We start from the raw sequence: 22,645 nt of genomic DNA, 5'->3' as shown, positions 1-22,645 counted from the left end.
AAATTAGGCTGAAATATCTTAGAAGTGTTTGTTAACATTCACTACAAGTCAGTATGAGCCAAATCTTGTCCTGACTCAGTCGTTCCTCAGACAAAGCACCAAGTGGGAGTTGGTGAATAAGGAGCAAAAGAGTAATAAGAAGGGAATGTGGCCCTAAGCACAAAGCTAGGCTAAGCTGCAGAGCTCCTACACAGTGTGACTTTTTTTCCAAGCTTCAGACATAAATAATTGTGGTCAAAACAACAAATAACTCTATTAGTCTACAGATGTTTAAAACAGAGTGAGATGTTAACTCAGGCTTGTGTGTTTTGCAAATAAATGCATATCAGAATCAGTAAGATGGGAAGAGGCTTCCTCCCACAACTTACAGCATCATCCAACAGTTTCCCTGTGCTCTTTTTCCCAGGAGACTTTGTGGGTGATGGTGAAGGAGATGGAAGGGGAGCTGAAAGTGTTTCCTCTTGTTCAATCTCTTTTTCCAATTTTATTAATCCAGGAGGTTCCACACCAAACCTTTTGGAAACATGCAAATAATAAATTACTAGTCCATATAAAGTATTAGGTATTTTAAAACAAAACATTGGAAAGAATTTCTACTTTGTGTGCAATAACAGAATGAAGCACACATTAATAAACATGTATAGAATACACCAACCATTACTGCCATAATTTCAAACTAATAGAAAAAAATAATTCAGATGCAGTCTCTCAGTTAATCAAATTTACAGGAAATACAGGTACTTTTTCAGCTTCTCTGTCTGATATCATATATGTTGGTGAATAATTTATGAACACTAGACCCAAAAATTGCAATACCATGCAGGACAGAGTCAGGTTCAGTACGTTTGCACTTTCTTTTCTTTCCAAACAGCACCTTTTCAAATTACTTGACAACTTCTATTTTGCTGTTAGAATTTTTCAAAGAAATCCAAATGAAAAATGATTAAGGGTTTTCCCGGTCTCAGCTATTGTACTGAATTTATAGAGTATTATTTATATAAGTAAACTGAGGCATGGCCACCACTCTTCAGAAGTGATTAGTGTTTTCACTAATTGATTTTTGACGACCAGTCATCAGATCTCTGTTTACAGTGGCAACACACTTATAGCTCCAGCTAGAACAAAATATATGAAATTCCAGCATGGATAAACTCAAAACAGAGTACTTGAAGAGCAAGGTTCTTTTTGAAATATTTTTTGAAAGCTTTGTGCAAGTGATTGAGTCAGTATCTCACAGCAAGCAGCAGAGCTTGGACAGAAGTCAGAAGTCTAAAAGTGCATCCCATTTTCCTAATTACTGATAATCACCTTCTGGTTTTGGGAGAGTTTTTAATCTGCCAACACTGAACAAACCCCAGAAAAACACCCGGAGTTCCTTTTTCAGAGAATGACTTCAGCTTGGAAAAGTTATCATGCCAGGTAGACTTCTCATAACAAACTACTTGCACAAATGAAATCATATTTTCTTATGTAGCAGGAAAGTCCATAATTCAGATGCAAAACTGTACTGACTTATCCAGATAAAGATCTGAACACTAAAATATTGAGCAGTAGCAATTACATGTCATGAAAATTTAAGCTAAATACCTTAATGATCTTAGAAATGTACAGAGAAAAGGTATAAGCACATATGCTGGCTTTTGTGTTTTTCTAGAAATATTTCATTTAGTCATGCCTAGTAAATTAATAGAAAGTAAACCAAGAACCAAACCTGTGCTTGTATTGGCTTCTAACTGGCACAGTCTGCCTAATGAAAAGTCAGCCAACATTGAAGCAAGCACTTATATACAATCTATTTACTTCCTGTCTGTCTGCAGATGCTGACAGGCTGTAAATCATTAAATTCCCACTGGGCTCTAAGCCTACTCCTGCATACAGCCTTACTCATCAAATAAAACTCTTCCACTGTAAGAAATGTTCCTTCTTTGATTCTACTACTTTTCGTAGTTTCTACATTCTGTCTTTGTGACAGATTTTTAGTTTCCTGTATTTCCAGTACTCTGAATTCCTCTGATGAAGAGTTGAAAAATAAAATCAACAACAAACACACACACACACATTTTTTTCCACATGCTGTATGAACCTGAAGCAAAGTTGCTGGAAAGCTGATATTGTAAAAATCACATCTTTTCTGAGAGGGTAGAGGTGCAAATTCTGGGAAGGTATGCTGAGCATTTCCTTTTCTGCTCCTTTTTAGCCTGGCTTCTCACAACTACACGTGAAGCAGCACTGGACTGTAACACGATCTCTCTTAGACTTAGAGCACCACTTTCCATTTTTATCAAGGTAAAATTGAATACAATAGCAGAAAGATCTTGAAATTGCTCAACAGTAATTCCAAATGAGCAGTGAGGGCTGTTTAACCCTGCAGAGTTTAACAGTAATCCGAGAACTTCATTCTTTGTGCAGAAAAAAAGAATTTAGCTGTTTTCCACTGTAAAATCTCTGACCTTCAGATACTTAGGGAGCATGCAGGACCTGTGCAACCCACTGCAATAGTTCTGTGCATTGTCAGTGGTCAATGCCACCCTGTAAGGAGACTTCCCTCTCTCACAAATCTCACTGTATCGACATAACATGTGACAGAAGGGCTCATTTTAACTACTGACGTTTTGCAGACGATCTCAGAACTTTGTTTTCATAAAAAAATGAAATTCAGGATAATTTATCAGGCAACTGTATTTTTATTAATATCTTTGAACTGCCACTCTTTGAGCCAAGTGGCTGCACCAGTTTCCCACTCACTGTGCAGTCCATCCATGAAGACCATCTGTCTCTAATTTTTCTAAGAGGACATTATGAGATAACATGCTAAAAGCATTACTAAAGCAAAGCTAAATTATCACCTGTCTCCCCTCCTCCAGAGACTCTCTGTTGAATACAAGTTCAAGTTCAGCAGAACAGAGCTCAGTTTAACCCCTCCTCAAGCAATCCTCATTGTTCCTCATTTGTGCCTCAGCCACAAGTCTATTTGTATTAAATAAAAAAGCTTAGGTTGACTTACAGGAGTTACAGACCCTGAAGACTAACAGGAATCTAGCTGGGCAAAGTGTGCCAAAATCCGAGTCCTTGAAGGACCCGAGTCCTTCAAGCCACTTTGAACATTTCTTTCTGCTTCTAAATTTCCTCAGTGTCTCTTACTCTTTTTGTTCTTTAAGAACAGACTGAGGCACTTTTTCAAAGATCTCTGCAGCTCCTGTTCTGGAAAGCAGATCCCTAAGACTGCCAACAGACCCATTTTGCTTTACAAAGCACACATCTGACTTCTCTCTTGTTTAAAGCAGCACAGTAATGTCGCTTTAATGTGCTCTTTCCTACACTTAATGAAGGCAATTATCAATTCTCCTTTCCCATACACTTCTAGTTTCCCACAGCTCAGGCAAAGTGGGCATCATATAGCTGGCTTTCAATTGTATTAACCTGACATTACCTCCGTTTTTGTGTACCTTGGAAACGTACAAGATCATAAATGGGGGTTTGTTTGTTTTTGAAGAGATACAAGAGCAGGGAATAGTTGACAGATGTGTTATTTGACTCCTAAGCTATAAATAACATTAAAATAAAGGAACATAAATACAGAAACAGAAACACAGTATATAAAATAATCATGAACTATATACGGTAATATTGATGTATTATAAATAAAAAATAAAATACAAATATTTTAAGGGTAAAGGGATAGATATGCATAATAAATGAAAACATGGCTTATTTTCTTGTTCAGTACTTCTTTTCACGTCTGGAACAGAAAGCATCTGAGACATGGAAATTTAAGACAAATAAAAAGGATAAGATTCTATTTTCATTCTCTTGTAGATGTATTGAGACATCAAATCTCACTGCAAAATGAGATTAATGTAACTCAACCAACTTTAGCAGAACCCAACATTGCCTAACCACAAACATTCATTACCTGGAAGTTGCAATTTTAACACAGCCAATATTAGTTCTTAAACTAGGAATAAATAGCAGTCTCCTTCACCTTGATCATTGCTACAAGGAATTTTGAAATTAATGAAACTATCTGAATAGCAAGGTACTCCAATTTGACACACACAGATGAATGTAAGTACAATTTACATGCAAGACTGGGCAGCGGCACTGCTGCTCATGTATTTTTCATAAATCTCATGCCCTATGCTGGTTAAATCTGCATCTGCAAAAAGGGGGGGAAAAAAATCACATTCTAGTTACTGTAACTTTGATTGTTTAGCAAAAGTCTTTGTCTTGATGTCAAAGACAACATTACAATATAGTGAAGATCCAGCACAGCTGGAATCACATTGGTCAGATTTAGGTCATGTGAAGATCAACTTATTACCAGTAAACTTAATTAAATTGCAATTGTTTATAGAGAGATCTGGAGATCTGATTTTAATAAGAAACAGCTCAAAGCTTTATAGAAAAAATATAAATTTCAAACCCTTCCTCTGCTAATACAAGGATAGCCAAAAAATACCTTCATTGAGGTACAGAGATTTTGTAATATTTAACACCTGCCCTCAAGAGTGACATCAAGACAAGCATTCTATTTGAACCTAATGAGCACAAAGGTAGCTTGAGATGTGCTGATTTAATATGTCTGTCAAGAGCTCCTGCTGGCAAAAATGCAAATATTTCATCAGTCTTCAAATATCTTCACCTACCTTGCTGCAATTCTTCCAAGTTCCAGCAAACAAAGGCACACTTCTCTTGGCTGCTTATGGAGTACTAGAAAAGCAAAATGAAGATGGAAAACATTGATAAATAAAAGCTATTTTAAAGATCTTAGTGATGGAATGGAACCTAACCATCAACATCTGTAATTCTTGACTCCAATAAGTTTGTTTTCTTTGGCTTGTAGTAGAGTTTTACTGGAATAAAAAGGATGGGATTGATGAGTGGTTCTCAGAGTTCAGAAGTTCCATTTAGTTATCTATATCACTGAATAATTATTTGGGGTAATTGGTAATCTGCAAGCAGTTAATAACTATTTAAAAATAATCAAGAGATCTGGCACAACACTAATTAGTAGAAAGTCAAAAATAACATTAGAGTGATCCTGTTCTTTCTTAAAACTAAGAGAATTAATATCCTTTAGATCACTACTTTTCTTAGCCAATTTAAATTTTAAAAATAACAGTTGCATTAACAAAGATATACCTCATTATAAATTTGGTGTTGAATTTTTTTCAAATCTACTCTTAAAGTAAATATGAAACTAGAATGTTTTAGGAATCAGTTCTTCACAGTATAAAAATCCCAAACAGACTAAAACCAGTTTCTTCTCTATACATACATATATATAATATAATATAATATATAATAATAATAATAATAATATTATATAATATATGTCTGCATGTCTGCACTCCACAGAGGATGGTTTTTTGCTGATTCAGAAGTACCTGTGACACAGCATGATTTTCTCATTATTTTGACTGAAATTTTAGGGGTTAATGTCCTGGCCATCCATTTGCAAAAGCAGCAGGTGCTTTGCTGAGGCCAGGTTTGCTCTCCCCGTTGGGAGGAGAGGGGAGAGTTTTGGGGTGTGTGGTGGTGAAATGTGTGAGCTGTGTAAGACAGGCCAGCACACAGGGGCTGTGCATCACGACAAACCAAGCTCTGCCTAGCAGCAAGCTGGGGTTTGAGCCAGCTAAGGGACAAGGCTCATAAGAAGCAGATTCTCCAAGGTGGAATGGTGCTTTTTGTCATGGCAAGGTCCTTCCTTACAAAACTGGCTCGGGGTGAAATTCCCCTCCATGGAAGGCATCGGGACACTCACACTTGGCACAGACATGAAGGCATACATCCCTGCTGATGGGCACAGCTGGCTCAGCCACACTGCTGTGCCAGGCACCTGCCATGCTTTAGGCGTCATCAACCATCAAAGTCCCCCAAAATCTGCCTAATTTCTGAGGCCTTCCACCAGAGGACTGCCCATGATGCAGTGTTACAGCAGACTGCAGAAGCCTTGCCTCAGGGGCAGGACCTGGATGTTCTCACCTGAACCTGACTGTCCATTATTGAACTGGCTGCTCCATGGGCTTACCCCACCCTCGATGGATCAAGACTGGGACCATCACTTCAAACAAGAGACATTGAAATTGCAACAATTAAGTCTCATTTCACTCTCTATTCTTATCCTTTCTCTCTTTTCCCTCTGTATTTTATTAAGTGATATCTTCATACTTTCTTGCATTTCTATAGATGATAACCAACATGGCTACATACCTCCTTTCCATTGCAACCAAACTGATTTACAATAAACCTACCACATATATATATATATAAACACTAGTCATTCAGTGTGGTTTCACTCTCATTCCTACTCAAAGGAATGAGAACAAGAACCTCAGTTACCCTTGCTTACAGGGGCAAGTCATAACAATTATGAAATACCACCATAAACCAACACAGTTTTCCCTCCACGATTCAGAATAGGTAATTCCAGCAATGCATATAAGCAAAATCCAAAATCAATAAATGAAGAAAGGTAGAAAGGTCTGTGGCTGTTCACATAATCAACTCCCCAAAACCTCCAAGAAACGAAAAATAGAAGAAAAAAGTAATTATGAGTACATTGTAATCTACTCTTCAGAAATACCTGCTAAAGCCCTGATGTTGTGGGTAAAAATCAGGTTTTAAAAATTTCCACAATAATAATAAAAAAATGTGCACCTTATACTTCAGATTGAATTGAGACCAAAATGTAATTGTGTGACTACTTGGATAAATCAGAAAAAAAAAAAAAAAAAAAAAAAAAAAAAAGAACAGCATCAAAATAAATTTGTTTTTAATGAGTTAAGGTCAAGACATCAGCTATATAAACTTTTGGTAATCTAAAGACTCACCTAACTCAAATGCATGAAGAAAAAATACCACACCTGAAAAATATATTTTAATGTCTAGTTAAAGCTCTGAAAGCAATTACTTTGTTCTATGTATGTATGAGACCCAGAAGGGGAAGCCAGAGACCTGAACATCTCCAGGTAAATAACACCCTGAGGTGACTTCAGCTTGCAGCTCCACTGACATCAATCAGTGAAAGTGGTGTGAGTTGAATGCTCAGGCCAGTATTTTTTCCCAGTGTCTGTGTAGCCCTTTGAGAGGTATGAATTTGTCCTCTAATCTGATCCAAATATATTTCCAGAAGTGAAAGTGCAGAGCATGAAAACTAAACAAGCACTGCACTAGGAAAAATATATTTATTCTTCAGCCATCTGTTACTGAGAATATAAATGAAGAACACTTGGACATTCAGCTATTTTCAATATTCTTCCTTCCCACAATCAGTAATTATATTAAATATTTACCTGTAATAGTAATCAGTATTTTTAAAGTCTTACATTCATGACCCTGGAAGTCTATTCTGCTATTCTAATTTTAAGCTGGTGACAGCCCCAAAATGAAACTTGATTTTAAGAAGTAAGGCATCCCCCAAAATGGAAATGGAATAAACTGGGTTTGGAGTAGTCAAAAAGAGTCAATTGCAATTCATAAATATGCACATCTGAATGACTTTGGAATGGAGGAAAAAGAGAGGTTCAACTACTACTCTTTGCAAAATGATCCATAAATATAGCCAGAAGAAAATTTGATTAAAAAAGTAAAAAAATTATTTACCCAAACAAAATTCATAGACCTTTAGCAAGTCTGACTCAACACAATACATTTCATGCATTTCACACTGAACACTGTGGCAGAGTGAAATCATTGTTAGATGATGAAGACGTGTGCAGGCAATAACCACCAAAAACAAACATCAGGGCATTCATAAGACAGTGCTTCTAACAAGAAAATATTAGCATTCCTGAGGACTATACAGCATATGTATCTGGGGACTTCAGAGACCAAGACATGTTATTTGATGCAGATCTCCTGCATAAAATGAATGGAAATATCCATCTTTCTAGAGAATCTCACTGATAGCATTTGCTTGACAAGAATGCAATGGGAGGATAGAGAAATAATGCAAACAAATCTGGCTTATTTTAGGTGTCCTGCCTTTTTACTTTTCATCTCATCTCTTTAAATGCTTCTTATTTGCTGTCCTCATTGCCTTCATCTTTACATGCTACCTCCAGCCACTCCTTGTTAACAATAATTCCTTTTCAGCTCCTGGTAGTTTTTATCCTTACTTCTCTCTGGCAATAACATCTCTTCACATTGCTCCCATCTCGTTGCTGTCCCATTCTCTTTTTACAGGTATTCCTCTTTTGTTCACTCAACCTTTGTGCTTCTTCCATGTACTTCCATTTTTTTCCTTCCTTCTGTTCTCCACACTTTTCCATCCCTCACCAGTCTCTATCCCAGGCTCCTTCCCTCAGTGCCTGGATGCTCCCAGGGGAAGCAGAGGAGGAAGAGCCTCTGCTTTCAGCACTGTTAGAACCTGGGACTGTGAGGAGACAGAACATCATGCACATGGAGTCCATGTGTTTACTGAGCACATGTAAACTGAGAGTTCACAATAACATTCAGGTTTTTTGTTTTGTTTGTGGTTTTGTTGTCTTTTTTTTTTTTTTTATTATTAGAATATCCAATCACAATACAGAAACAAACTTCTCTCAACTTCCTGCCAAATTTCAAATCTTGGCTCCTAACACTTATAAACCATTTTTAAAGAAGTCAGTCCTCCTTCTAGCATAAACTTTTTTTTTTAAAAGATTAAGATATCAGGTATAGCTGAATCATAAAAAGTAAATATAATTTATGTTTCTAAAGCATTCCTTAGCCAACCAGAAGCAAAGAGTTTTACCAAGTGCCTTAGTATTTATTATCACAGGCTTCCAATTGCCATCAGAACTCACAGTAGTTTAGGGAGTTTTCCAAAAGGTTGTTCCTGTGATCCTTCCTATTGTCTCTCACTTTTTCCTTCAATTTTTATTCTGATCCTACAGAAGGCTTTTTGTCCTTAAAAAAACCCCAACACTGCCTTGTCAACACACTGCTAACTTCTCCCAAACTTACCCTTGCTTCTGCATCATCATTTATGGAATCTCAAAACTATTAAGGTGCCCAACATACTAGATCTAAGGATAGTAAAGAATTCATATAGAAGGAAAAAAAAGATCATCTAAACACTAACAATTTCCTGAAATTCATTAGTTTAACATGCAAATCCAGTGGTAACAACACAAAGTCCAGGATGCTTCTATAGTCCTCAAAATGAGACATATTCAGTAATATTATGAGTAGTTTAGTAAAGAGTTGTGAAAGATGGGACAAAATCTTATTCTGATGCAACTTCATATAAATTTTAGCATGGTGTTACAATATGTAGATGTAACTATAAAAGAACAGAAAAAAACTTGCATCTTGAAATCAGATAAACTACAGTAATAATTTAAAAAATATTTTCCCCATGTATAAAATATTTGAGTATTTTTTATAAAAACCTTTGAACCAACAATGTTAGAAGAGAGATTAGAAGTGTTTGTGTTTCAGTTTGCTATTTCTACTAAAATACTAAATGCTTTTATTTAGGAAACTGTCCATGAAACTCTATCAATCAGTTGCATCAAAAGAAGTCCATGTCACATACTGTGTGTACAGGTGCATAGAATATACAAGCACACAACATTAACCACCAACAGCATCCAACAACTCCCAAAACCAACGACATATCAGCATGCTGGCACACTCAGTGGCAAACCCTTTTCTTGCTGGGTAGATTTTATCATGGAAGAGATGCAGAATATTCATTGGTTCCAAATCCTATAATCATCCAACAACACTCCATTACTATGAAGAGTTCAGAACTTATTTATGTTTACTTAACTAAAGCAATCATAGAAAATCTTACCATTCTTATTTGTCCAAGAGCTGTCTTTGAGTATTATACTCTTGAATAAATGAATAAAATTACTAATATCTCCACCTAGAATGCTTCCATATATAAAATTGCCATAACCATTGGGTATCCTGCTGCCCTAAAACCTATAGAGGGAAATTTACAAAGTGTACTCATGGGAACAGAGGAGTTAAAGGCAGTATTAATATCCTTACTCTGCAAAGAGTTAGCACATCGTGTCCAGAGTCTTACATAGTCTGATACATCTACATTACATTCAATGACACTGTATCTCGAGATTTGCACAGATGATCAAAAAATGTGGATTGTGGATCATAATTTTTGGTAGTAACAAAGTTAATTCCTTCTCCTTTAAATACACTAACTTTAAAAATAAAAAAATATTACAAGCCTGCTAGATTTGGCAGCAAGTGCAGGGAGCACACATGGTGTCCCTCTCTTTTGCAGCACTCAAGATTATCCCCATGTACTGTGTTGCTATAGTTTTTACAGATGTTCATGTATGAGCTGCAGCTTGTACATGAGGTGCCCCAGCCTCCTGTTCTGTGCAAACTTGGACTTTAACTCGGAGACTCTCCTGCCATGTCTCTGCACTTAGAGAGAAATTGCTACCAGTCAGCTCTGGCTGTGTTAAAAATCTTAACAGGAAACTGTGTTTCCAATTTGTTTGCATTTTAGCCTATGTTAAAGCATGGTAACATTCAGCAAGACAAACCACATCATATTATAGACCACTAACAAATTAGCAGTGCAAATCTTCAAACTTTTGAGCTTTCTACTGTTCTCTTCCAATGATATTTAAAGTGATTAGACAGCACAATCATATCTACTAGTATATCAAGCACTCTAGATTTCATTCTATTTCCTTTGAAGACTTCAATCTTGTTTCCTTGTTTAGCTCAGCTGAATAGCCCAAATCCAACACAGCAATTGAAACTGTGCTTAACTTAAAATAATTACATGAATTGCTAAATTAGTCCACAAGTGAAGGACAAGACCAAAATGACAGGAGCAGGTCTGCTCACCTGCTTGTCTGGATCAGCCCTGAAATGTTAACCCTTAGCAGAAGGAAACCTCCAAGAATACTCAAGATTCCCATTAATCTCACTTACCTGCATGCTCATCAGGCATGGGCTGCCCCTATCTGCTCTAGCCTGAGACAGTTCCAATTCAGGGAGGAATACCTTCATATCACCTCAGTCTCAGTGATACAAAGTTGGGAGTGCTGGATGCATTTGTGTGCAATTATACTTGCATGATTTCAAAGACTTCTTCAGAACTCATAACAACGAGATAGTATTTTCAAGTAATGAGAAATAATAGCAATTAATAATTTCTTAGCTAGTAAAGATTTCATTTCATTGGTACTTTTTTTTAATCTAAATCAGTACTGCCATAAATCCATTGCTCGAATATTTCAATGCACTAAATCTTCAAAATCACTCTTATAGTTCTAGAATACATATTTGCCAGAAAAAGACCTCAGGAATGCTTTATATGACACAGTAGCATGACAAAAATATCACTATGTGCCTTTAATTAAATAACACAGTATTTGCATACCATAAAGCAGGCCGAATAAGAGTAAAAAAATGAGGATAAAAATCCACTCAAATGAAAACATTGATACAATAAGGTTCTTCAATACAGACAGAAAAAATCTGCTTTATCACTAACAATTTACACATCAATTTATTGATTTTATTAGCCCTGGGAAAAAACAGAAAAAAATACAGAACATAGTTACCTCTGTAACCATAATTTCACCACAAATAATCATATAAAAGGCAGTATTCAATAATGCAGTGCAAAGACAGATGTCATTCATACACATTTCTCATTACTTTGAAAAGAACCTTTGATATTACTTACCTTTGCTGAATTTTTGCTTCCTATGCATTGGTGAAGTGATTTGTGGGAGAGAGAGGAACATAAAAGCTTTAGATTGGCAACTGTTAAGATTTATCATTATTTTTAATGCATTAGGAAAATCTCAAAAGAAAGCAAAACTTTGAGTTAGTGCTTGAACTGAGGGAGAATAATAGCTACTGCTTTTATCTCTATTTTTTATAATGGCATGATTACCACACCCTCAAGTTCATAAAAATGGGTCAAAATATTATCAAGTCCTAATTCTATTTTAAGCACCCTAAATCTTTTGTACTAGTACATTATATAACAATGGAAGAAAAAAAAACAGGACCTAGTTTTTAATCAGTAAAGAAGATCAGTAACTAATCAAACAAAATAGAGCCCAGGTTTGTGCAGCCATATTTCACTTCAGTTTTCTGAGAGAGGAAGTTCTCTGGAACACACCTTTCCAGGTGTATTTGCACTCTGTGCTTTACTATGGCAGACAAGGCACTGTGTATGTGTGAAAATTAACTGATCAGAAAATGTCAGTATTCCAGCTATGTCAATTCCATCTCCAAACAAGATCTAGTTTCTTACAAATGCACAGTAAATCTGTGGAACAATGGCAAATGGCTGGGCTTACCATAGCAATACAAACTTCAAATACCTTGAAGTATTCCCTTAACCAGAGGTTCTTCTGCCTATCTCAGGCACTGGAGGTCTGCATCTCCTGCTGCTTACAAAGCTTCTTGGTCCTAGATAAATGTCCAACTTCTTCACCATTTAAATAATTGAAACTACAATTATTGTTCATTTTCCACGATTTACCATATCAAATAATTTCATCTTAAAGGTTTAATAAACATAATAGAGTCAATACATATATTCAACTTACTATTTGTCACCTTTGAGATACTAATCTGTCCTCTGCCAAGAATTTTCTCCCAGATATAGAAAGTCATGAAATTTAAAAACCTCCCAGAATAAAAGAACAGATAAATGAAAGAAAAAAAAAAGAAACTCAGAAATATTTGTGCTAGACTACAGTAGGAGAACAAGACTGTAAAAGAATGGGAATAGATCAGTCACAACACATGTAAGAGCTTCAACAGGGCAAAGGCTTTTTGAGCAACAGAACAAAGAAGCTTCTTCATTCAGCACAGTGTGTTCATTTGTCTGCCACAGAAACTGATCTGTCATCGTGGCTGCTTTACACTTTTATCTGATTTCAGATAACAAACATTGGACTCTCTTAATTTCATGAGATTTGGCTGAAAATCTCTGAAGTTGAGATTCCTAAGTTTTCCTTTGAAGAGAGAAGAGTTAAAACAATGAAGAATATGTAGTATTAGAACAGTGATTTCCTAAGCATATACGCTGAAGCAGTAGTATTGGATAATTTTTGTCCAGAACTGCACAAAGGAACCAGCTGGAAAAAATGGTCAGCATAGGAAACAGAAAAATTTTGTATCTTCTTGCCTCCTGTGCAATTCATTAAATCTCCACAAATAGGCAAATGTCTGCAGACAGAACTGTGCATGCACTTGTATCTCCCAAACAGAAAAGCACCATCTTATACATTGAACTAAGAACAGCATTCCATGCTCAGAAAACTATGTGTAGGGTGAAAAATCATTTGTGTGCAAGAAAACGTAGCAAGATTTTCCTCTCATTTAAGCTCCTCTTAAGATTGACTTAAATGAGTATTATGTGATGTGTACCTTATTTGTTCATTCTACAGACAAGCAGCAAAATTAACACAGTCAAACACAGGTCAGATTTAGAGCCAGGACCTATTAAAAGCCTTTCTGTCTTTCAAGGCTAAACACAAAGGAGAAGTTATTTTAAATTACCAATTACTACATAAAGAATAAAGAAATACATACCCAAACCTTCTGATTCAAACAGGCAGGTATCATCCACACCTACATCTCTGCACCAGGATAAGAAATTTGCTGTGTTGTCCCGTGCAAAAAAAGACCCTGAAGGAGCATTGGCTTTGCATGGAATTTTCCGAACTGGTAAGGTCTGAAAAACAAAAATTCTTTATTTAGCTATTTGAGACATGCTAGCTTTATACTTAAGTATTACGAAATCACGATGCAAGTTTTGCATAGATGGGTAACTCCCACCAACTTATTTCCTTGGCCATTAAATAATTCCAACTAAGAAGCACGAGTTCCCAACCAAAAAGACTTTCCAAAAGTCCACTCAATGAACTACTCCTTAGGAATATTAATAACTACAGGCTTTGGATTTAGTGTTAGTTCACCTAACTAAAAAAAAAACAAAACAAAACAAAACAAAACAGAAAAAAAAAAAAAAAAAAAAAAAAAACCCAAACACAAAAACCCCCTATAAAGACAGACTTTAAACTCTTTCTCACAATTAAGAGTGAATTATTTTCAGTTCTATGTTAGGAGATCATCATAGTGTAAAGGAATGGGTCTTGAGGCCCAAAGAGCACCAACACTTAGCAAGGTCACTGTCCCCTGTTTAACAACACACAGAAGTCCCCAGTGTACAACACAGGAGTGTAAATTTGTAGGTACAAAGTCAAGGTCTGTAGAGACAGGCTCTCCCTGCACCAGAGCAGTTCCATTTACAGGATTTCAATACCAGACAGGAAGCATCTGATACAACATCAATATCTGTACCAAGCAGAGTAATTACCACAGCAATCCTGCTGCCTGCACTGGTACATTTACTGAGACACATAAAAAAAGAAGTCCTAAGCATAATTCTCACTTAAGGCTTCTTTTCCTCAAATAAAAAATAGCTGTAATACATGGCCAAGTGAAGACAGAAAATGAAACATTGCTGCTATGTAACTTTTCAAATCTCTAAATCATGGAGGAATTCAGACCTTATGTTGATTTGAATGCATTGTTTTTCCAATGCTGATTTATGAAATGTTTACTTCTGTTCTGGAGTCAGTAGTTACTCAATCAAAAGAGAGCTAAAAGATAAAAAACTGAAAATACTCATTACTACCTTAAAATTTCTGGAAATGGGGAGAAGGGGACAAAAAAGACATAGGAGTAGGCTTCCCCTTAACACCAGCCTCTAGCAGTACAATAATATCAGTATTAAACACAGCTTAGAAGGAGCAATGTAAGGCAGAATACATCTACATGCACAGAACTACTCACTGCTATCTACCAAATAAGCCAAAAAAACTGAAAATAGAACAACTGCAGGCATAAACTCCATTGTACTTATCAATATGGCAGTGGGGACTAATGGATTGTCTTAGATATATAAATACATCTCACAGATTTATGCATTTAAATCTATTCCTCAAATCACCATCTAGCTTTCATCCCCCCCCTGATTCTTACTCCAATTAGACAATTTATGTTTCCTTGTTTTGGAAAAATTAACTTAGGGTTCAAACTATTTGCAAGGAGATATTAATACTTTTCTCTAATTTATATGAAACACTGACCGATTTTGCATGGTATTTTAAACAAAAATCCAGGTAAACCTTATGTCACAGATACCATATCACCTCCTGGACCATCCTGGAACAAGGAAGGAGAAACAAGAAGAAAGCAGGGAAGAAAAAAGAGCTATTCTCTAATCCAGAATAAATAAAAAAAACTATAAAACATTAATTCTTTCAAGGGGCTCTAGAAATGGAACAATATTACATATCAGAATACAATGAAGTTTTAAAACATTATTTCTGCCCCCTTTCTATTCTTCTGGAGGGGAAAAAAAAAGTAAAAAAAAGTGGAAAAAATGCTCAGTTCCTCACAGATCAGTGATTTATTTTTTTCTTTTCTTAAAAAAGGTTAGTAAAAAGCTGTCAGCAGTAGACATTTTTTAGGCTAGCACTCTTGTCACATCACACTAATTTCTTCAAAGAAACAATGAGTATCTCTTCTAAGGCAAATACTTATCCACTGAATTTTCTCTCATTGACTTAGTCTTTATGAAGAAGTAAAGCTGCATTTGTCCAACCCTGTCCCTCCCTATACCCTTTCCCAGGAGATTTTAACTAGACAAATCTAATATTCTTAAAAGTAAACTCACTTCTTTTAAAGGAGTCACACAAGCCTGTGGCAGCCTGTTGGAAGAAGGTCAGCTAGTCCAGGCTGCAGAGGAAAACTGTCATAACAGGGCTTCTGTTCCATGATTTTTCATGAAAATCTTACACAAAACATTGCAGAAACCTTAAAGAAGTCCCTTCTTCAAAATTATTTCCAAGAGAAGGTTCAAGCCAACCTTACCTCTTGCAGTGCAAAAGAGAAAGAAGCAATGTGGGCAGGGATATTGGACTGGCACAAAGCAAAATGGGAAATGGGCAGAGAGCAGCAAGAGCTGTGAGGGAAGATAATCCAGGATCAAAGGGTGACCCCAGCACAGGCAGTGGCAGCCCCCACTGACAGCCCTCTGAAGTGACACGTGGATGTTCAGTCAACTGAGTTAATGGTCAGCAAAAGGGAACCAAATAAACTATACCTGACACTACTATACTCTTCGCATTTTTTGATTTGTTATGTCAAATTAAAAGCACAAATTGTGGATGATCTATTATGGATTAACAGCACCACAGTGACAGGAACAAGATGTCAAGAAGCCAGCTCCAGTATTCCAGGCCTTTGCAGACTTGTGCATAAAAACTTCAGAGAGAATGGAAAGGAGATAAAGGTACAGTTACTTTACATGTCAGAGCAGACCTGCAGTGTCAAATCCTGTTATCACTCATTTCCCTCTTCAGTTCTCATCTCTGAATTTTTCCACAGAGTGCACGTGCTACTTTGTTCTCAGGTTTGCCTTTGCAGGAAACTAGTGAGTCTTCTCCCAGAAAAAAACCCTATTTCTAATGCCAGGAACAGCTCAGAAAGGCTAGGATATCATCCTGGGCTTGTTTGCTTCCACACAGCTCTCCAGCTCCAGACAATTCTGTACCTTTAAACTGCTTTGTGCTGACACAACCACAATAAATAGCCCATATTCTTTCAAGTCTTGTTAAGGATATTGAACACTGTTCTGGAAGTCTCTAATAAACTACTTAGATTACCTTAGAACTACTGAACAACAAAAAAACCCCACCAAACAAAAACCCAAACCAAAGAAATTTTTTTTTTTGTGTTGTTGTGTGTATGACTGGTGGCTGCCATCTGGCAATCAGTGGAGATTTGGGCTCAGTGTGGGCACAACCCATCTGCTCTCCTTGGCCCTGAGCCCAGCAGCACAAGGAGCCTCCAGCACTGGTCCTGGAGCCCAAGACCTGCTGTGGCACAGAGCCTTCAGTGAGGGAGGAGACAGCCAGGAGAACCTGCACAGCCTCTCCTTTTAGGATCCTTTGGGATGACATTGCAATGCCTGGCAGGAATGCAGAAAACCTCCAGTGACCCTTGGGTACCAGGTCCCCAGTACTAACAGCACATTAATAAATCTGGTTCTAAATATTTTGTATCTTTTGATTTATGCATACTGCAGCGACTGAATGTAGAATTTCTTTCAAGAAGTGCAATTCAGAACAGATGGTTTATGTGTCAGAAATCACCTGAAATTTCATACACATGACTATCCATAAATTACAATTCTATGTCTTGACAACTAAGACTTTTAAACACATCATTTAACCTAACTTCACTATGAAGCTTAGACATTCATGGAACTTGCAACATTCATTTACAGTTATAAGGATTACAGTGTCTTTCAAAAGCACATTTTTAGTAGTAAGAGCTACACAGCAAACAGTAAGAGTCTAGGTACAGAACATCATGCTTAACTAAGAAAATTTGTGATATTCTTTAATTCCATAGTGACAGAAAAAATGTTTGAATAACAGATTCCTAAACAGCTCAGAAGTGATGAACAACACATGTAAAAACAACACATTATTGCAAACAACAACTACATCATTTAATGACCAAAAACACCACAGAAGCTTCAAGTCATTTTCTGGAGCAAATAGTACACAGACAAATATCCCTGACATCACATGATCTCACTAAAATATATGAAAGTTTCATCCCATTTCCCACAATATTAGGCTCTTGCTGAAAGAGAACAGAAAAAACCCCACCCTCTTTTCTATTCAGTAACAGCCCTGCCAGGTTTATCACACAAATCAGTGGGAAATACTCAGATTTTCTAATCACCTACTAAATTTTCCTCTTAAACAGAAGTCTACTTTTTTAATATTTCCAAAACTCTCACTTTGCTGCTCAAACTAGAACACGTGAAAGCTTTTATTCAAGAAAGGTTTCATGCACAAATATTTTTTACTGAGTTGTATAAATGATTATTTCAAAAATGCTTTCTAACAGATCATTCTGAAATAATTAGGTTTCCACATGGCAAAACTGACTTTTGTTGACATAGTGTAGTATAACCAGAGTTGCTTTGAAGCAGCAGTGGCTGCAATTACTCCTATCAAGTATCAGGAAAACAATTCCCCAGTCACACTCCTTTTACAATCTTGTCTTGTTGACGTGCATGCATGTGGTTTAATACAGGATGTGAAAGTGCGAGTGAAACATATGATGCAATCCTGGAAAAATGCTGTCAGGTTCACTTCTAAATCCAAAAGGGACTCACTTACATCGATGCCCTGAAATCACATGGAAAAATGTATTTTTTGTACTGCTTTTTCAAAATGAGTTCACGAACACATGCAAAAGTCCCCATTTATTTATGGCAGGCTTAAACTTGAGCCATATTTTGAAGACTGTTCATCATATTTCCCTCTTTGAAAAGATGATTTCAGGACATTTTGAACTGTCACTTATCCTTGAAAAAAAGAAAAAGAGAAGCAATTTGTCTACTGTGAAGGAGGGTTACAGTTAGCTAGGTACTCTTAGGAAAAATTTGCTTTTATCTCCTTGTGACCTACATTAACCAAAATGGGAGGTGCATGGGGGAAATCATGCTCTGCAGTAACGAACTGCAGTGCTGTCTTTCTAGGCCATTTAGTGTTACTTGAGCATAAATTCATATTGAAATGTGATTATATCAGCTAGATAGAACATGTATCTATTTCAAAACTTTCTACCATTTGCTTTTTAACTTAGCTCTGTGGCCAGTGCCAATCCTTTTCCTCCTTCAATTCCTTCCCCATTTTGCTCAAGTGCTCTTAAACAACTGGATCAACAGTCAAAAGAATGTGCTAAATGCACATGTAAAACAGAATATGGAAATACGTACACAGAATTTAAAATTAAGCATTTCCCACTGAAAAAAAAAAAAAAAAAAAGAACTAAGAAGAGAAATATAAACCCCTCAGCCCTACTAAAGCTGCAAAATAGATGTTAAACCCCAAGGAAAACTTAGAATATAAAAACTCAGCAAGGAAGTTTTGAAGGCTTAGAAGGCACCAAAAAAAGGCCAACTAAGAACAACTTCTAGATTAATGAAAAATAACATTGAACTTACAACAAAGCAAGCACCCCTAAGCAATTTACTTAACAAGTAGCAAAACGTTGTCCTTCAGTGAAATACAGTCTTTACATTGTCATGTCATGCCATTTTAATGGAATAGGAGATTGGATTTCTAGTTTACAGATCATGGGTTGACCAGATTTTTATCCTATATAATAACTGGAGAGATCATCAAAAGCCAAAAGTCACTCATTATCAACTTCCTAGATTCTAAGAAAGCATTTATGAATACTTTGAATCCCTAACAGATTTACAATATGTCAATAAAATAACATCATCAAGGCTTTATAGAAATATACAGAGTATAAAATTCAAATAAATGCAGGACTAAATGAATGCTTTAACCACGTTATTAAGTGTCAAAGCAGAACACATTCTCCTATGTGGCATTAGCTGTAGCTTCTTAAGAGTAAGCATATATAGAAAATAAACTTAATTTAACAATATAACTTTAAAAGTTAAGCATTTTTTAATGTCTTTTTTCTTCCAAGTGCTCTGTTGAAAACACAGCTTACTCATCACAGAGCAAGGTTGGTATTCTAAAAAAGACAGTGTTAATAGTAATGAAAAACTAGTTTCACAGAAACAATGCAGCTTTTACTTCTAGCAGTGTGGCAGAAAGCCAAGGAATACAAGAGACTATTCAATCCACAGACAGTGCAACTTTGATACCCAGAAGTAAATAATATCAGAAAGCAGCAAGGCAGAAGCTTCATTCACCAGCTAAAGCACATTTCATTATTTGACTAATAAGTAATTTAAATGTAGTCAAAGGACATGTGCATGTCAACACATGGAGGCAAAATCCCAATGTCTGTCAGAGCTAGAGTTCCATCTCTCAGAGGCTGGCTGTGGGTCCACACAGAGATCCACAAGCAGGAATCTCGAGAGCACAGCTCATGGGGGATGGCAGCAGAGAGCCAACCTAAACATGCCAGACACTGCTTCTGCCCACTCAGCTTGTGTACCCGAGGGTGGGATTAGCTCACTATAGTCCAGAGACTTGGAAATTTTATAAATTGTCTTTTAAAGCTTCCAGACATCTACATCTGTAACATATCCATGCCTACAAACAAGTTCACTTTTATCAAATCTTTCAAAATCCTGAAGGAGTAACTTATAAACTCCAGGAATGTATGCACCAAAAATTAAAAGCCATTAATCCTACTCTCTGAAAATGCTAGCAGGCCAAATGCAAATGTCAGTGGTGGTTTGGTTTTTTCTAATACTATAATAGCATTAAATAGAGTGACCACAATTAGAGTGCATTCAAGAGAGACACTTCAATTAATTTTTTTTTAGTGTATTAAGATTTTATCTTAAAACAGAGACAGTAAGAGGGAGGCACTAGGGTAAGTGAAGGCAAAGACCTCCCTACAGTACCCATGAAAACCCTGTGATTCACAGAATCACAAGGTTGGAAGAGACCTCCAAGATTATCAAATCCAACCCATGCCCTAATACCTCAACTAAACCCTGGCACCGAGTGCCACATCCAATCTTCTTAAAATACATCCAGGGATGGTGACTCCACCACCTCCCCAGGCAGACAATTCCAATACTCTATTATTCTTTCTGTAAAAAACTTTTTCCTAATATCCAACCTATATTGGTGCAGCTTGAGACTGTGTTCTCTTGTTCTGTCAGTGCTGCCTGGTGAGAGAGACCAACCCCACCTGCCCACAGCCACCTTTCAGGAGCTGTAGAGAGTGACAAGGTCACCCCTGAGTCTCCTTTTCTCCAGGTTAAACAACCCCAGCTCCCTCAGCCCTTCCTCACAGGCTTTGTGTTCCCCTCCCCAGCCTCGTTGCCTCCTCTGGATGTGCTCGAGTGTCTCAAGGTCCTCCCTGAACTGAGGGGCCAGAACTGGGCACAGCACTCGAGGTGTGACCTCACCTGTGCTGAGTACAGGGGAACAATGACCCCCCTGCTCCTGCTGGTCACACCATTCCTGATCCAGGCCAGGGGCCATTGGCCTTCCTGGCCACCAGGGCACACTGCTGGCTCATGTCCAGCTGCTCCATCAGTGTCCCCAGGTCCCTTCCTGCCTGGGCACTGTCCAGCCACACTGTCCCCAGCCTGGAGCACTGCAGGGGGTTATTGTGGCCAAAATGCAGCACTCAGCACTTGGATTTATTAAACATCATCCTATTGGACTCTGCCAATTCATCCAACCATTCCAGGTCTCTTTGCAGAGCCCTCCTACCTTCCAGCAGATCTACACATGTTCCCTCCCAGATTAGTGTCGTCCACAAATTTATTAATGAAAGACTCAACATCCTCATCCATGTCATCACTTCCTTGCTGAAGTGCAAACAGACAAATCCAGAGCCTTTCCTGCATCCACCAGGCAGGTCACCTGGTCATCAAAGGAGATCAGGTTGGTCAAACACAATTTACCCCTCCTAAATGCATGCTGGCTGGTCTTGACCATCCTGTAAGTGCCCAGGGATCAATCTCACATTTTGTGACTTTCTGAAGTGCAGGGCAAGGTGAGGGTTTTCCAGCCCTTTCTGTTAAGATTAGCTCCAAACGGTGCTTTACCTCCCATGAGACAAGTGCCAAAGAAGACTGTGAAATAACTAGACAGTCTAAAGAAGTACAGAACTTTCTGAGATGCTTTATCTGTTTGCTTTTTCAATTTCCAGATGTTTAACAAAGAAAATTTTTATGCAGATGCTGAAAACACTCAGGAAGAATTTAGCATGTACCTCACTGCAGGTAAATCTGATGCTCCAAAGTCCTAGATATTAATTTTTTAAGAAAAAAATGCATCTTTGTCTTTATGATAAATAATGTAAATTTTTGTAAGTTTTCCAATTAGAAACCACAAGGAAAGTACTAGAGCCCAGGGAATTATAAACAGGTGTAGAACTTAAAAACTTTCATTATTTGAAAAACATGATGGAGTGTTTATCTGTACAGCCAAATTTCTAAATCAGCCTCAAGTCAGAGCAAAGCTTTACTGCCTACTTGAAGCATTTGGGACTGATTTACATAAGCAAGCACAAGTTGGAATATTTATTTAAATAAACAAACATAATTATAGCTATAAATTTATATCTACGCCTCAAAGGGACTTTTGTTTTCTTCTTCTGCATTGCAATCATCACTTATGTTCTCCAGTCCCATTGTTTCAGAAATTTTGGCTTATATTTCAATTCAAGACTCTTGGTAATTGCATCAAATTCTGTAGTTCTTCCTTGTTCATTACTCCCAAAGAACTACTACCACTAACTTAGACCTAAGAATTGCACAGTACACTGAAGACAGTTGGTCTAAATTATGTTGTTTTCTCAAGTTATAAGGTAATTTCCATGCAAGGCTCTGTTACATTTCTGTTCCAGACTATTCCTAGTAGTCTAAATAAAAAGTCAAATAGAAAGATCTGTTACAAAGATGTCTACAGTTTGTTTCAAGTACTTAACAAAATAAGTAATAGGAATGTTACAACGCATTTCATGTAAGATGTAAAATCTAACAAATCTAAAAATGGCTGTTTATAAATTTCTCTCAGAAAATACATATTTTTAATACATAGATTGAAGTAATGGCAAAAATGTTATGAAAACCTCCAGGTTTAATATAATTTTTATGAAG

General features: G+C 36.9%; 1 protein-coding gene across 3 annotated transcripts in view; it reads right to left on the bottom strand.

Moving 5' to 3' along the window:
* The window catches only part of GAS2 (growth arrest specific 2), a 67,329-nt gene that overhangs the window by 23,038 nt on the left and 21,646 nt on the right, over nucleotides 1–22,645 (bottom strand). For all 3 annotated transcript variants that reach the window (XM_088175599.1, XM_088175601.1, XM_088175600.1), the window contains exons 4-6: nucleotides 13,534–13,675; nucleotides 4,647–4,710; nucleotides 369–513 (exon numbers count right to left, since the gene is read on the bottom strand). In XM_088175599.1, the coding sequence (XP_088031725.1) occupies nucleotides 369–513; nucleotides 4,647–4,710; nucleotides 13,534–13,675 (351 nt within the window). The remainder of the gene's footprint in view (nucleotides 1–368; nucleotides 514–4,646; nucleotides 4,711–13,533; nucleotides 13,676–22,645) is intronic.

Source organism: Sturnus vulgaris, chromosome 18, assembly GCF_052056855.1.
Source record: "Sturnus vulgaris isolate bStuVul1 chromosome 18, bStuVul1.hap1, whole genome shotgun sequence".
Classification (NCBI taxonomy): Eukaryota; Metazoa; Chordata; class Aves; order Passeriformes; family Sturnidae; genus Sturnus; species Sturnus vulgaris.
This window is presented reverse-complemented; position numbering and strand designations above follow the sequence as displayed.